At 37.1% G+C, this 13,672-nt stretch overlaps 1 protein-coding gene across 2 annotated transcripts; it reads right to left on the bottom strand.

Moving 5' to 3' along the window:
* On the bottom strand, positions 1-13,497 carry LOC123879151. 2 transcript variants are annotated; one of them, XM_045926715.1, is made up of 12 exons: positions 13,361-13,497; positions 11,979-12,057; positions 10,795-10,930; positions 9,855-9,961; positions 9,125-9,164; positions 8,474-8,596; positions 7,275-7,437; positions 6,638-6,779; positions 6,493-6,561; positions 5,396-5,429; positions 5,167-5,222; positions 1-5,090 (listed from the first exon to the last, which is right to left on the bottom strand). In XM_045926715.1, exons 3-12 carry the CDS (start codon positions 10,913-10,915, stop codon positions 63-65), a joined length of 5,883 nt encoding a protein of 1,960 aa, XP_045782671.1. In that variant the 5' UTR covers positions 10,916-10,930; positions 11,979-12,057; positions 13,361-13,497; the 3' UTR covers positions 1-62. The 2 variants fall into 2 exon arrangements, with proteins under 2 accessions (XP_045782671.1, XP_045782672.1); XM_045926716.1 differs by lacking the exon at positions 11,979-12,057.
* Positions 13,498-13,672: the final 175 nt, after the last annotated feature.

Raw genomic sequence — 13,672 nt, 5'->3', positions numbered from 1 at the left:
TTAATATCACTAATAACAAAACCAATACAAAATTTTAACAATCACAATAACATTCACATTTACTAAAACTCTTTCTTGAAATACAAATTGCTGGGATAAGGACACCCACTGTTCAATTTGGGGCAATACTTCAAACAATTCCAATTACAATGAGGTCTGTGCCTTCCCCTACACTTTGTATATATTCGTTGTCCACAATTGCAACAAGTGTCAATTTTGCTTTTACGTCTCATTTCACAAGGCAAGTTAATTCTTTGATATGTCCGTTTATCTTCAGGATAATCAACTTTATTTTGAGGTCTTACGATATTAGAAGGCAGGTTAGTTCTTCGATTTATCTGTTTTTCTTCAGAAACGTTACATGGTGGTGGTATACAGGAATTTCTATCTGCTAGAGTTCCTAAACTACAACTTTTATCTTCTTCTGATCTTGGATAAATATTTAATGCTAGTGCAGTCTGTGAATCTCTAGTTCTTTGGCATATTCTTATTAATTGAGGTGTAGTCTGGGTCGCTTTGCTGCATGGTGAACAGGGCGAGCATGTTCGACGAGCATCTGAGGTTCCTTCTCTCATACTTATATTTGAACCCGTTGAATCCCAGTAGTACTCCTTAATAATCACTTGAGGTGATACTCTTCTATTAATCATCTTACATCTTTCATACATAGACGGACCTGTTTGGATCATTCCCTCTAATCTATCATCTGTTCCAGTTTGAGTAAAACTTTCTCTTGGCGGTGTACTGATAGATGCATCTCTAGAGGGATATTCAGTTCTCTTTCCGTTAGAATAATCTAGCCTTCGTCTTATTCTGTTTAAATGAGCTCTGTCTTCTGCACTTAGTGTACTCTTAGGATACTGTAAAGACTGTCGAATGGAAGTCAGAGATTTGTCAGTAGATTTAGTAAGTTTATCCATTAATTTATCAGCAAAATCTTGTAGATTCATTTGGTCTTTATTTCTCAGTGGAAGTTTTTGTAACCATTTCGTTATTTCTTGTTTCATTTCATCATCTTTATTGGGATCTTTCTGTTTTTCTTTTTCTAAGCCACGGAGACGTTTAGCGAGACTGGATGCCATAGCATTCATTTCTGGTTCTATATTCGTTGATATGTCAAGTGGAACTTCGGGGAGCCAATCTAATATGTTTTCTTTTAATCTCACTAGTTCAAGTTCCGATCTTACTGTTTCTAGATCTGGTACTGATACATTTCTTAAAGCGTTGTATAAGTTATTGCCTATCTCTTCTGAATTCAAAGGGGAGTCAGGATAGCGTCTTAAATATTCATTACAAAACTTATTAACTTCATTAGATAATTTCACTCTAAATTTATCTAGTGCAACTATATCATCTGCAAAATAATGCAGATTTATAAATGCATCAACTAGTCTTTCTTTAAGTAAATCAAAGGTTTGCAAATCATCAGGAGATGTCATGTGTATCGATGGTAATGTTTTTGATATGGTATCCCATAACATTTGTCTATACATTAAGCCTGCGGTCTCATCTTGTGTCAATGATTGTGCTAAATCGTTCACCATGTGGTTTTTCAAAGAATCGGCTATGTTATTCAGCGTGTTTGTGCTCAAGTTGGTAAATAATTTAGGAATCCATTGCAAAATTTCGTTTTTCATGTGATAATGATTAATTGAATCTTTATGTTCCGCTAATTTTTTAGCTAAATCTATAAATACTTCATCTGAATAAGATTCGTTGTATGGTCTGGCCAAATCGGAAGGAATGTTATTAAACCATGTTTTAAGACTGTTCACAAGATTGTTAATGTTTCTTGTAAGATCTAATCCATTCAATGGTTTGGTTAATTCTGGTACCGTTATGGATACCAGAGCTTTATTAAGATCAGTTACTTTAGAAAGGATGCTAGGTAAATCTTCAATATTGAATTTGTTTAATCTTCTAAAAATTTGATATCTAAGATGCTCTAATTCGTCTGCCTCAGTTGTTTTGTTATTAGAGACTTGTAAATATCTGTGTCTGTCAACCATATCTGAAGCAATATCATTGACTAGGTTCATTTGTTCAACGCTATCTATCGTTAATTCTAAGCGCTTCATCCAGCTGTCAATCAGATTATTAAGCGTATTCATGTATTTATCGATTTCTGACTGTCTGTCTAGTACAGATACATCGCGAATAGGTGACATGCCTGGGGACAACGAATAATTTTCGGCGTAAGATTTTGGAGTTGAAAAGCCAAATCCATTCTGTTTCCTCCAATGTTTTCTTGGCTGTGATGCTTGTTTGATTTTCGCCAGTAACTTTTGTTCCACTACTTTCCGCTGTTTTGGACTAATCTCTACACCTGTGGTTTCAGAAAGATGTTCAACGAAATTACTTATTGCGTCTTTAGTTTGTGTTTCTACAAATTCCCCGTCACTACTATTTCTAATGTCATTTAATGTATTCACTAAGTCTTCTATTGCGTTGCTTTGATTGAGGTCAATATTGGAGTCTATGCCAGGAATATCTTTCATCCATTCAACAACATCGCCATACATAATATCAGGATCTTCTTTCTGCATGTATCTTCTTAGTTTTGGAGCCTCATTTATATTATTTACTAATTCACTAACTAGATTGTCTTGAGTCCCAATACTTAGTCTTCTATTATTTTTTCTTAGCATATTTCGCAACCAGTCTGCTATAGTTTCTTTCATATCAATTTGGATATTTTCAGGATCTTCACCGCTTGTCTGGATTTCATTTAACTGTGAAGCCAAATCTTCCAGAGCTTTACTGTTTTCCATTCTATCGCCTCCAAATAGATCTAAATTTTGAGCCCACTTTTTGATTAAATCACGAGTATGTGACAAGTCTGGTGACTGAGAACCATTTTGTTTACTGCAACGTTTTTTTTGTTGTAGTGCTCGTTTCATTTTTCCCAGTAACTTTTGTTCTAATATTTTGCGCTTTTTTGGATTAATTTTTACATTCATGGTTTCGAAAAGATGCTCGATAAAATTATTTATTGCATCTCTGGTTTGTGTTTCTGCAAGTCCTTCATCACTATTATTACTAATGTCATTTAATGTGTTCACTAAATCTTCTATTGCATTGTTTTGATCGACGTTAGTGTCCATGCCAGGGATATCTTTGATCCATTCAACAATATCGTCGTATATATTGTTAGGATCTTCCCTCTGCATGTGTCTTCTTTGTTTGGGTGCATCATTTACTTTTTTCACTAATTCACGAACTAAATTCTCTTGAGTCGCAATACTTAGTCTTCTATTATTTCTCCTCAGCATATTTTGTAAAAAGTCTGCTATAGTTTCTTTCATTTCAATTTGAATGTTTTCAGGATCTTCAGAGCTTGTTTGGATTTCATCTAAGTGCGTTGCCAAATCTTGTAGAGCTCTTTCATTTTCGATTTTGCCTCCTGATAATTCTGGTATACCTTCAGCCCACTTTTTTATCAATTCACGCGTAGGTGACAAGTCTGGTGACTGAGAATACAGTCTTGAAGCATGTGCTTTTGGAATTGATATCTCATAATCATTTTGTTTACTCCAACGTTTTTTTTGTTGTGGTGCTTGTTTCATTTTGCCCAGTAACTTTTGTTCTAATACTTTCCGCTTTTTCGGATCAATTTTTACACCCGTGGTTTCAGAAAAATGTGCGAGAAAATTATTTATTGCATCTCTAGTTTGTATTTCTGCAAGTTCTTCGTCACTATTATTCCTAATGTCATTTAATGTATTCATTAAATCTTCTATTGCATTGCTTTGATCGAGGGCAATATTAGAGCCAACGTCAGAAATGTTTTCTATCCATTCAACTACGTCTCCATACATTATTTTAGGATCTTCCCTCTGCATGTATTTTGTTTGGTGTGGAGCATCATTTAATTTTTTCACTAATTCATTTACAAAATTTTCTTGAGTGGTAAAACTTAATCTTTTATTATTGTTTTTTAGCATATTTTGTAACCAATCTCTTACAGTTTCTCTTATATCAAGTTGTATATATTCAGGATCTTCGCTGCTTGTTTGAATTTCGTTTAACTGTGTTGCCAAATCTCGCAGAGCTTTATTTACGGTTTCATCGCCTCCTGATAATTCTGGTATGCCTTGGACCCAATTTTTTACCAAATCTAAAGTATCATCATCATCGCTTTTAACTCGTGCTCGTAACTCCTGCATTAGTTTTTTCGTAAGTTTATCTTTAGTTTTCGAATCAATTCGCTCACTTATTTCTGAGTTATCTATCCATGCTTTAATTTCCTTCTGTACTTCCTGTTGTATCTCACTATCTTCTAAATCCTTAAGATCATAATCACCCATTTTATCCTTTAAAAACTTTAAAAACTCTTTCTTCTCTGAAGCTTTGATATCTGCTAATTCTGGTATGTCTTTAAAAATATCACTAACTCTCTTCTCTATTTCAAGTTCTTGTTGTTTTGTTGTTGTTTGTTTGCTCGCAGGAAGTGTTATGGTACGTAACTTATTAGCTAATTTATCTGCTATCTCAAATTTCATTTCAGGTTTTTGACTTTCATATTTGAGTGGAACATCTTCCAATAAATCTAACAGCTTGGATTTTAAAGCTTCTTTGTATTCCTCTTCATCTATAGGACGATTGACAGCAATTAGTTTTAGTTTATCTACAAATATATCTGTAATTCTTTTTATGTCTTCTTTATTAATTTCTTCAGTGTTAAGTGGAAGATTTTCAATTTCTTTAGTGATTTCTTCTTCAAATATTGCTTCAGCTGCTTTTCCAAACTTTTCAATTAAGTTTTTAGCAAGTTTTTCTTTAAATAATGCGTCTTCATTTGCATCGCTTGGATGCCACATAGGTAATGCTTTGAGAAATTTGAGAATTTCTCTTTTGGCTTTAAAATCAAAATTTGATTCCTTTAGTAAATCCTTTAGAGTATTTGTCAGTTCTTTGAGCATTTGATCTTGTTTTAACTTATCGTCTTCGCTAAAGTTTGGGTATACAGGAATGTCGTTTATCCAATCTTTGATTTCATTCAAAATTTTTAGGTCAGGCCTTTTTTTACAAACACAGGGTGTACGAAGTTGACAGAAGCACCCTTTGTGTAACGAATGTTTGTGACTAGTCTGAAAAGAAGTAAAAAAACTAAAAAATTGGTTTAGATATTATATTTTCGAGTAAGTGGTAATATTAACATCTTACATAATATGAACTTCCGTACTCCAAAGGTACAGCCTTCGATTCGGTTGGTAAATGCACTGCAAGATAAAGACATTTTTATATTAAGTATAAGTATACTAACATTTGATTAAACCTTTAATAATAGTAAAGCCTTTCCTCTATTCAACAAGGTCAAGTATTTTGGATGCTTATTATAATATAAATGTAACACTTCAGGCTTAGAAATTATTGGTTTTATAATAATATTAACCTTGAGATTCTGTATTAGGATTTGTAGCCACGTCCTGAAACAAAAATAATTAAAATAAATATTTTTCAAAAAATTTACCTACTAGTCTCTATTCTACTCTATCTAGTGATCTATTGGCCTACTTATTAATCGACTTTCAATATGGCCCCATTTTTAGCACATTTTCAACGCCCGACCCAAAAAGAAAGGTGTTATAAGTTTGACGTGTGTATCTGTGTATCTGTCTGTGGCATCGTAGCTTCTAAACTAATGAACCGATTTTAATTTAGTTTTTTTTTGTTTGAAAGGTGGCTTGATCGAGTTTTCTTAGCTATAATAATCCAAGAAAATCGGTTCAGCCGTTTGAAAGTTATCAGCTCTTTTCTAGTTACTGTAACCTTCACTTGTCGGGGGTGTTATAAATTTTTAATTTACACTTGTTATTAACTCGCTGTCTGTTTGTTTGTTTATGTGTTCTGGGATCTGTTTGGGGACTACCTTACCTTATTAAAATTGATCGCCGAAAATACATACATTACAATACATAACTACAGGATGTAAGCAGAACGCTAGCAAAAACGAAGACAGGTGATAATACTGATGATAACTGCTAAGATTAGATACCACAAGAAAAAAACGCGAAAAACATTAATTAAAAATCCTGTATTTTTTAAAGCTCAAAATATGTTGCATATGAAATATCTGACTGACGCTAGAGGTCAACGAACGTTGCGTAAGTAGGCTACTCGGAGTCAATGTCTCAATAGCTGAACGGTTATAGGAGCGGACTGAAATCCGAAAGGTCAGCGGTTCATGCCCCACCCGTTGCACTATTTTCGTACCCACTCCTAGCACAAGCTTTACTCTTAGTTGGAGAGGAAAGGGGAATGTTAGTCATGATTCAAATGGCCAATATTCTTTTTTTTTTAAATGACGCGTCGTAGGCGGGGCATTGACTCGAATTTTGCTTTGCGAGTTTGTAAAATACTAAATTACTAAAACAACAAAACCAGGCAATTCATTTATTAAGGTTATTGGCATTGGATTGTGTTTCGGTAGTATAATAACAACGCTTAGTCTTTGCCAGCGTTCTGGTTACACCCTGAATTAGAATTTACCGAAGTATGTTTAGCACTAGTACAATGCCTTTTGTGGATAAGATACCGACTCTGCATCTTTGGACACACCTGTAATGTTAAAAAACAAGAGGTTAAGCTAAGGCCACACCCACGTCACGTTATCATGATGACGATGATTCATTACCGTAGATCTACATTCCATCATTTCCCTCAGTCGATCCTTCAAGGCCTTCTTCACTTCTGTGAGGTACCTCACGTCGGTCCTCCGATGAATGAGGGAAGAACTCTTGAGGTAATCATACGTGTAGTTCAATATTTCCTCTTGACTGTAAAATATTTATAAAAACAGGACATAAAAATGAAAGTGAACGTTAAAATGAAAATGAAAGTAAAATTGAAAATGAAAGTGAAAATGAAATATAAACCGGCCACGGCAGCGGCGTGGCAGCCAACCTCAACAGAAACGACTAACGAGCTATACTACAGAATAATAGGTGGACAAGTATGTGTGCTCAGTCGGTCCTTGAAAGCCCTCTTAATCTCTGTGAGGTACCCTAAGTCGGTCCTCCAACGAATGAGGGAAAAACCCTTGAGGTACCTAATAATACGTGTATTTCAATACTTCCTCTTGACTATAAAATATTTTTAAAATTTGATATAAGTAAATGAAAGTGAAAAGGAAGTGAAAGTGAAAGTGAAAGTGAAAATGAAAATATGGACGAACGACGGACGGACAGCGAAGGCTTAGTAATAAGGTCCCGTTGGCACCCTTCGAATACGGAACCCTAAAACTTGTCCAGAACTTAGTTTTATAACTTTACCTAGAGCATCTCTTTCCAATGGCAGACGCAGATCGATCAAGATGCCTTCTAGAACTTATGTTCATTTTGTGTGGTGGAGAATTTTCCTGTTTCTTTCCATTTCTGTGTGTGTGTTGACTCGTGGACTTTCTCAGAAAAGATCTTCTCGGATGTTTTTTGATATCTGGTATCAGATCAGATCAAGAAAAACAGGGCTAAATAAATAAATAAAAAGATTTGTCACAACGGGCGGTCGAAATGCACCCTTTTTTCCACATGCAAACTGTGGAATCAACTCCTTTCTGCGGTGTGTCCATTAGATTACAACATGGGTTTATTCAAGGGGTGGACCAACAAACTCCTGGCCGGCAACGCATTGGCGGTTCCTCTGATGCTGCAAATGTTCATAGAGGGCGGTAATCACTTAACATCAGGAGATCCGCCTGCTCATTTGCTCGTTATTTTTATTTAAAAACAGGAGGATGGCCGCGACTTCATACGCGTGGATTCAGATTTTAAAAATCCCGTGCAAACTGTTTGATTTTTACGGGATAAAAAGTTGCCTATGTCAATTACAGGGACGCAAGCTACCTCGGTATCAAACATACAAATCGGTTAAGCGGGTGGGTTTTTAGGAATCCCGTGTGAACTCTTTGGTTTTCCGGCATATTTTCCGGTATTAAAAGTAGCCTATGTCCGTCCCCGGGATATAAGCTAATCCTATACCAAATTTCGTCAGAATCGGTTAACTGTTGGGCCGTGAAAAGGTAACAGACCGACAGACACACTTTCGCATTTATAATACTAGCCGATGCCCGCAACTTCGCCCGCGTGGATTTAGGTTTTTCAAAATCCCGTGGGAACTCTTTGATTTTCTGGGATAAAAAGTAGCCTATGTGCTAATCCAGGATATTATCTATCTTCATTCCAAATTTCAGCCAAATCCGTCCAGTAGTTTTTGCGTGAAGGAGTAACAAACATAAACACACACACACATACAAACTTTCGCCTTATAATATTAGTGTGATTAGTATGGATAGTATGGATAAATGAAATAAAATACGACCAAGTACGAAATCTTGCTTGTTCGGAGCACATAGTTGGGACTTGGGATCCTGGGATGCTGAAATTGAGACCTCGCACCGAAAAGTATGTAAGTGGCGTATGGAAGTCCCTATCACCTGCATTGGACATTAAATGGGTTGATGAAAATAGCTTACGATTCTTAGTACGGGTATAGTCCAAGACTTTTTGGATGAAGTCAGCCGAGCTGGTGACCTTAGGGTACTGCCTCAGAGACTGCATGAAGCTCACCATGTGATGCGGAAGTCTGTTGTACGAACCTTCAAAAAGTTATAGTAAACTATTTAAACCCCGACTGCAGGGCTCCCTGTTGGCTTATGAGTTATGACCCTACAACATTCTAAGAACTTGGTCTAGAATAGAATAGAATAGAATAAAATTTATTCGTTGAAACCGACACATAAACATAGTATTACAAATAAAGACGCTTATACAAAACTAAAAATAAAAAATAAAAATAAAAAATATAAACCCTAAAATATAAAATTTAAAATATAAAACTTAAAAACTAACTTAACTTAAACAGTATATTATGTATGTATTATGTGTCGTGCCAACGAAAGGGCCCGAACTCAGCTTAATGTTGTCTGAGTCCTAGTTAGATAAGTAATGCAGAAAACTGTATTAAAAATCAAAATACTGTCCATTTTGAATTTCAAAACAGCAAAAAACATTTGTTTGTTTATTTACTTGTAACATCTGTATGTAAACATGTATGTATGTAAACCCAGTTTATTCTAATAAAGAATTGAATTGAGTTCCCTACTATAAATTTTATTGAAACTTACTTCTTTGTTGAGACGAAGGCGATCGAACGCAATTCGCAAACTGAAACAAGCATTTATGGGTTTAATACAAACTGCCACAAATCACAATCCTTCCTAGTCTTACACTTACCGCCTGGTGAAGTCAAGGGCTTACTGGACACCTGGCAAAGTAAAGGGCTAACTTGACACCTGGCAAAGTAACCGGCTTACTTGACATCTGGCAAAGTAAAGGGCTGACTTGACACCTGACAAAGTAAAGGGCTAACTTGACACCTTGCATAGTAAAGGGCTAACTTGACACCTGACAAAGTAAATGGCTAACTTGACACCTGGCAAAGTAAAGGGCTGACTTGACACCTGACAAAGTAAAGGGCTGACTTGACACCGGGTCCAACAGGGAGGCACACTTGGGCAATTTGCTTTGGTGCAATATGTCACCGTGAAATTGTACGTAAATACGGTTAGATTATAATCTATGAGTATCTCGCGAGTTTGTGAACTGTCGAAATATTGTGAACCTCTTCTTGTGAGATCTATAGGTATGGCGCTGCGAAAGTGAAACTTAATAGTGAAACACGATAATATTAATGTACCTATACCATTACCCATAGACTTACGATTTTTTCGCTACGCTCATAAACCTATGCCATTACCAGCCTACCAGAGTTGGTTTTTTGGTTGGTTGGTTGGTTGGTAAAGAGGTGGCATCCTAACCTGCAAACTCCTTGGTGATTTGAGCTGGAAATCTTACCTGATAACCGCTGTCATATCCTATGTCCCAGAAGGGCGTGCTGGAGTTTTTGGGAATCCATTCTGTATTTGTTTCGACATTGGATTTGCAGGATTTGGTTTTCGCACCTAGAAAATAAGATGTTGTAACATCATCTTCTCAATTCGCCCGAGTACGGGTCTTTGGTCCTAAGTCGCATGCTACACATTATGCCATATTTTTTTGGCGGATCATCCTTACTAATCCATACTAATATTATAAATGCGAAAGTGTGTCTGTCTGTCTGTCTGTCTGTCTGTTTGTCTGTCTGTCTGCTACGTTTTCACGGCCTAACCGCTGAACCGATTTGAATGAAATTTGGTACAGACATCGGATACATCCCGGGGAAGGACATAGGCTACTTTTTATCCCGGAAAATCAAAGAATTCCCACGGGATTTTAAAAAACCGAAATCCACGCGGGCGAAGCCGCGGGCATCCTCTAGTACTTAATATTATAAATGCGAAAGTGTGTCTGTCTGTCTGTCTGCTACCTTTTCACGGCCCAACAGTTAAACCGATTTCGACGAAAGGTACAGGGTTAGCTTATATCTCGGGAACGGACATAGGCTACTTTTTATCCCGGAAAATCAAAGACTTCCCACGGGATTCCTAAAAACCCATCCGCTTAACCGATTTGTATGAAATTTGGTACCGAGGTAGCTTGTGTCCATATTATTGACATAGATAACTTTTTATCCCGGAAAATCAAACAGTTTCCAAGGGATCTTAAAAGCCTCTAGTATTTAATAAATTATTATTATTCCGTGTACTAGGTATACCTATCTTTTTTCTTTTATACGGACTACAGTGAATTAACGCCTGCTTCTATCAAATAAATGATGTTCATCATACTCAACCTATCATGCACCGGTTCAGTACTGAGCACAGGTCGCCTATATAAACTGGCATTAAGATCTTACCCATGTCAAGAACAAAGTAGTTCCTCTTGCAGCATCTGTGCTTCTCCGGCAAGACAGTGACAGTTAGGCCGGCGTGTTTGGAAGCCTGCACGATGGCTACCATGCCTCCACCAGACTCCATGCTTTACCAACTTTTCTGGAACATTTTAAAGGGTTCGCTAGCCGCAATCCTGCCTACGTGGGCAACGCATGTTGGCATCGATTCATAAAAAACCGGCCAAGTGCGAGTCAGACTCGCGCGCTAAATCAAAAACTATTATACATAAAAATAAATAAAAATCTGTTTTAGGATCTATTAAAAATATGCTCCTGAGAAAAGCATATTATACTATCGAAGATTATGTAAATGATAAAAAAGCGTGGATTTGACCTGCAATTCGCTCCAGCAATGCGCAGGACTTCAATTGCTTTTACACCTGGCTTAATATTGTATATCAAATCTTTGAAAAGAGCAACCGCCGAGTTTCTTGCTGGTTCTTCTCGGTAGGAAAGGCATTCCGAACCAGTGGTAGATGCTATTGACGATTCAAAAGAACTTGTAAAAGTCTAATTGAATAAAAATATTTTGAATTTTGAATTTTGATGTACAGGTAAAGCTCTTTCATATGATAACCCACTTGGTATAGTTATCTTACTTTGAAAATTGAAACACATTTTATTTTATTTTTTATTATGTAACCAAAAATTTGCGGTTTCCAGATTTATTCCTGTACTTGTGCTATAAGACCTACCTACCTGCCAAATTTCATGATTCTAGGTCAACGGGAAGTACCCTTTCTTGACAGACACGACGGACAGACGGACAAACAACGAAGTGTATATAACACCGAATAGGTACCCCCGGTAATCCGGCCCCTGTCTAATTCGGCACCCCTTGTAATCCATGAAATGTCTATTACATTACATACATACATGTACTATATTACTGAATACTTTTTGACAATCTTCGCTAATGCAATGAAGTATGATTTGTACTTCAGAATATAGAACATATTATAGAATTTTATCATTGGATCTATAATTTAGTCGGATGACAAGGTAGTTACCTGGCTATTCTTTTTTAAAAATTCCGGACTATAGGGGGTACTCTATAATCCGACAAATTGGATAGTTTGACACTGCCCGAAACGTTAGTCGGATTACCGGGGGTGTACAGTGTAGACGTATATTGAGATATTACTCACATTCTTAAGCAAATGGAATATGTAACGACTCAGATCAGGTCTAAAACAGACTCCCCAGTCTTCGTCGGACGCTGTGCTCCTGTAACATGGTATATACTTACGAACATTTTTGTCATTGCGATGGGTAAGCAACGTTGGCCAAGTTAACCGGATGGGTGACCGACGTTGGTCTTCTCAATTCCTTCATGCCTTGGAAATTACGTTCAGCCGTCGTCGGTACCAGTTATTATCGCTTCTATCATACTAATCCATACTAATATTATAAATGCGAAAGTGTGTCTGTCTGTCTGCCTGCTACCTTTTCACGGCCCAACAGTGTAACCGATTCTGACGAAAGGTACAGGGTTAGCTTATATCCCAGGGACGGACATAGGCTACTTTTTATCCCGGAAAATCAAAGTTCTCACGGGATTCCTAAAAACCCATCCGTTTAACCAATTTGTATGAAATTTGGTACCAAGATAGCTTGCGTCCATGTAATTGACATAGGCAACTTTTTATCCCGGAAAATCAAACAGTTCCCACGGGATCTTTTAAAACCTTATTCCATGCGGACGAAGTCAAGGGCATCCTCTAGTATCTAAATCGTTAGAGTCGAAATCGTATCATAATCATTACCTCAACCCATCGTCGGCATACTACTGAGCACCGGTCTCCTCTCAGAATGAGAAGGTCTGCCGTCTACCACGCTGGCTAAGGCTGAGATCTATAGACCGCACTTTGACTTTGCTCAGAGATAAGACACTGTTAAAACGAGACAGCGTTATACTGTTGGCATAAATCTGTCTCGTTTTAACTGAAACTTAAGTCTAAGCAAAGTCAATATCTCTATATAGTCTCTATAGATTTCAACCTAAGTGTAGTGTAGTGTAGTTTCATACACCTTTCAGAACACTCTCAGGTAGTTATACAAATTCCCTTATAATGCTTTTTCTCACCGTAAAAGCATGTAACTAATATTGTTTAACGCACATTATATAGCTCTAAAAAGTTAGAGGTGCGTGCCTTGAATGGAACCCCTGGCCTCTCAAATAGAAAGCGGATATAACCAATAAGCTATCACACTCATATAGATCACGGCTCATTTTAATTTATCATCATCATCATCAGCCTGTGGACATCCACAGCTGGACATAGGCCTTCCCTAAAGAGCGCCGCCACACCCGGTCCTCAGCCTTCCTCATCCAGCCACTTCCCGCCAGCCGCTTTATATCGTCGGTCCATCGTGCTGGAGGGCGTCCCACACTACGCTTGCTATACGCGGTCTCCACTCAAGGACTTTCCGGCTCCAACGGCCATCGCCTCTACGACAGGCATGGCCTGCCCACTGCCACTTCAGCTTGCTAATAGTTTGGGCTATGCCAGTTTTAATTTATACTCACATGATATTAAAACTCATCAATTTTTTACAATCGTTCTAAAAATACCATTGAAAAATGAGCTTGTATCTAATTTAGATTATTAATTTACATTAAACATAACATTGCTGGTAGAATTTTGAATGTAAATCAAAAACACTTCAAAATCATGTCATTCTCATAGATTTTTAGGATTAGGGAGCTAGATTATCTCTTATTGTCTGAGGTTTTAGGAATTTTATGTCAAAAAAGAAGAAGAAATCATGGAATTCAGAAAGTACTAAGAGCAAGATACCCATAGATACCAGTGCCGCCGCGCCGCTGGGGTTTAGTGGG

Source organism: Maniola jurtina, chromosome 27 (assembly GCF_905333055.1).
Source record: "Maniola jurtina chromosome 27, ilManJurt1.1, whole genome shotgun sequence".
NCBI lineage: Eukaryota > Metazoa > Arthropoda > Insecta > Lepidoptera > Nymphalidae > Maniola > Maniola jurtina.
This window is presented reverse-complemented; position numbering and strand designations above follow the sequence as displayed.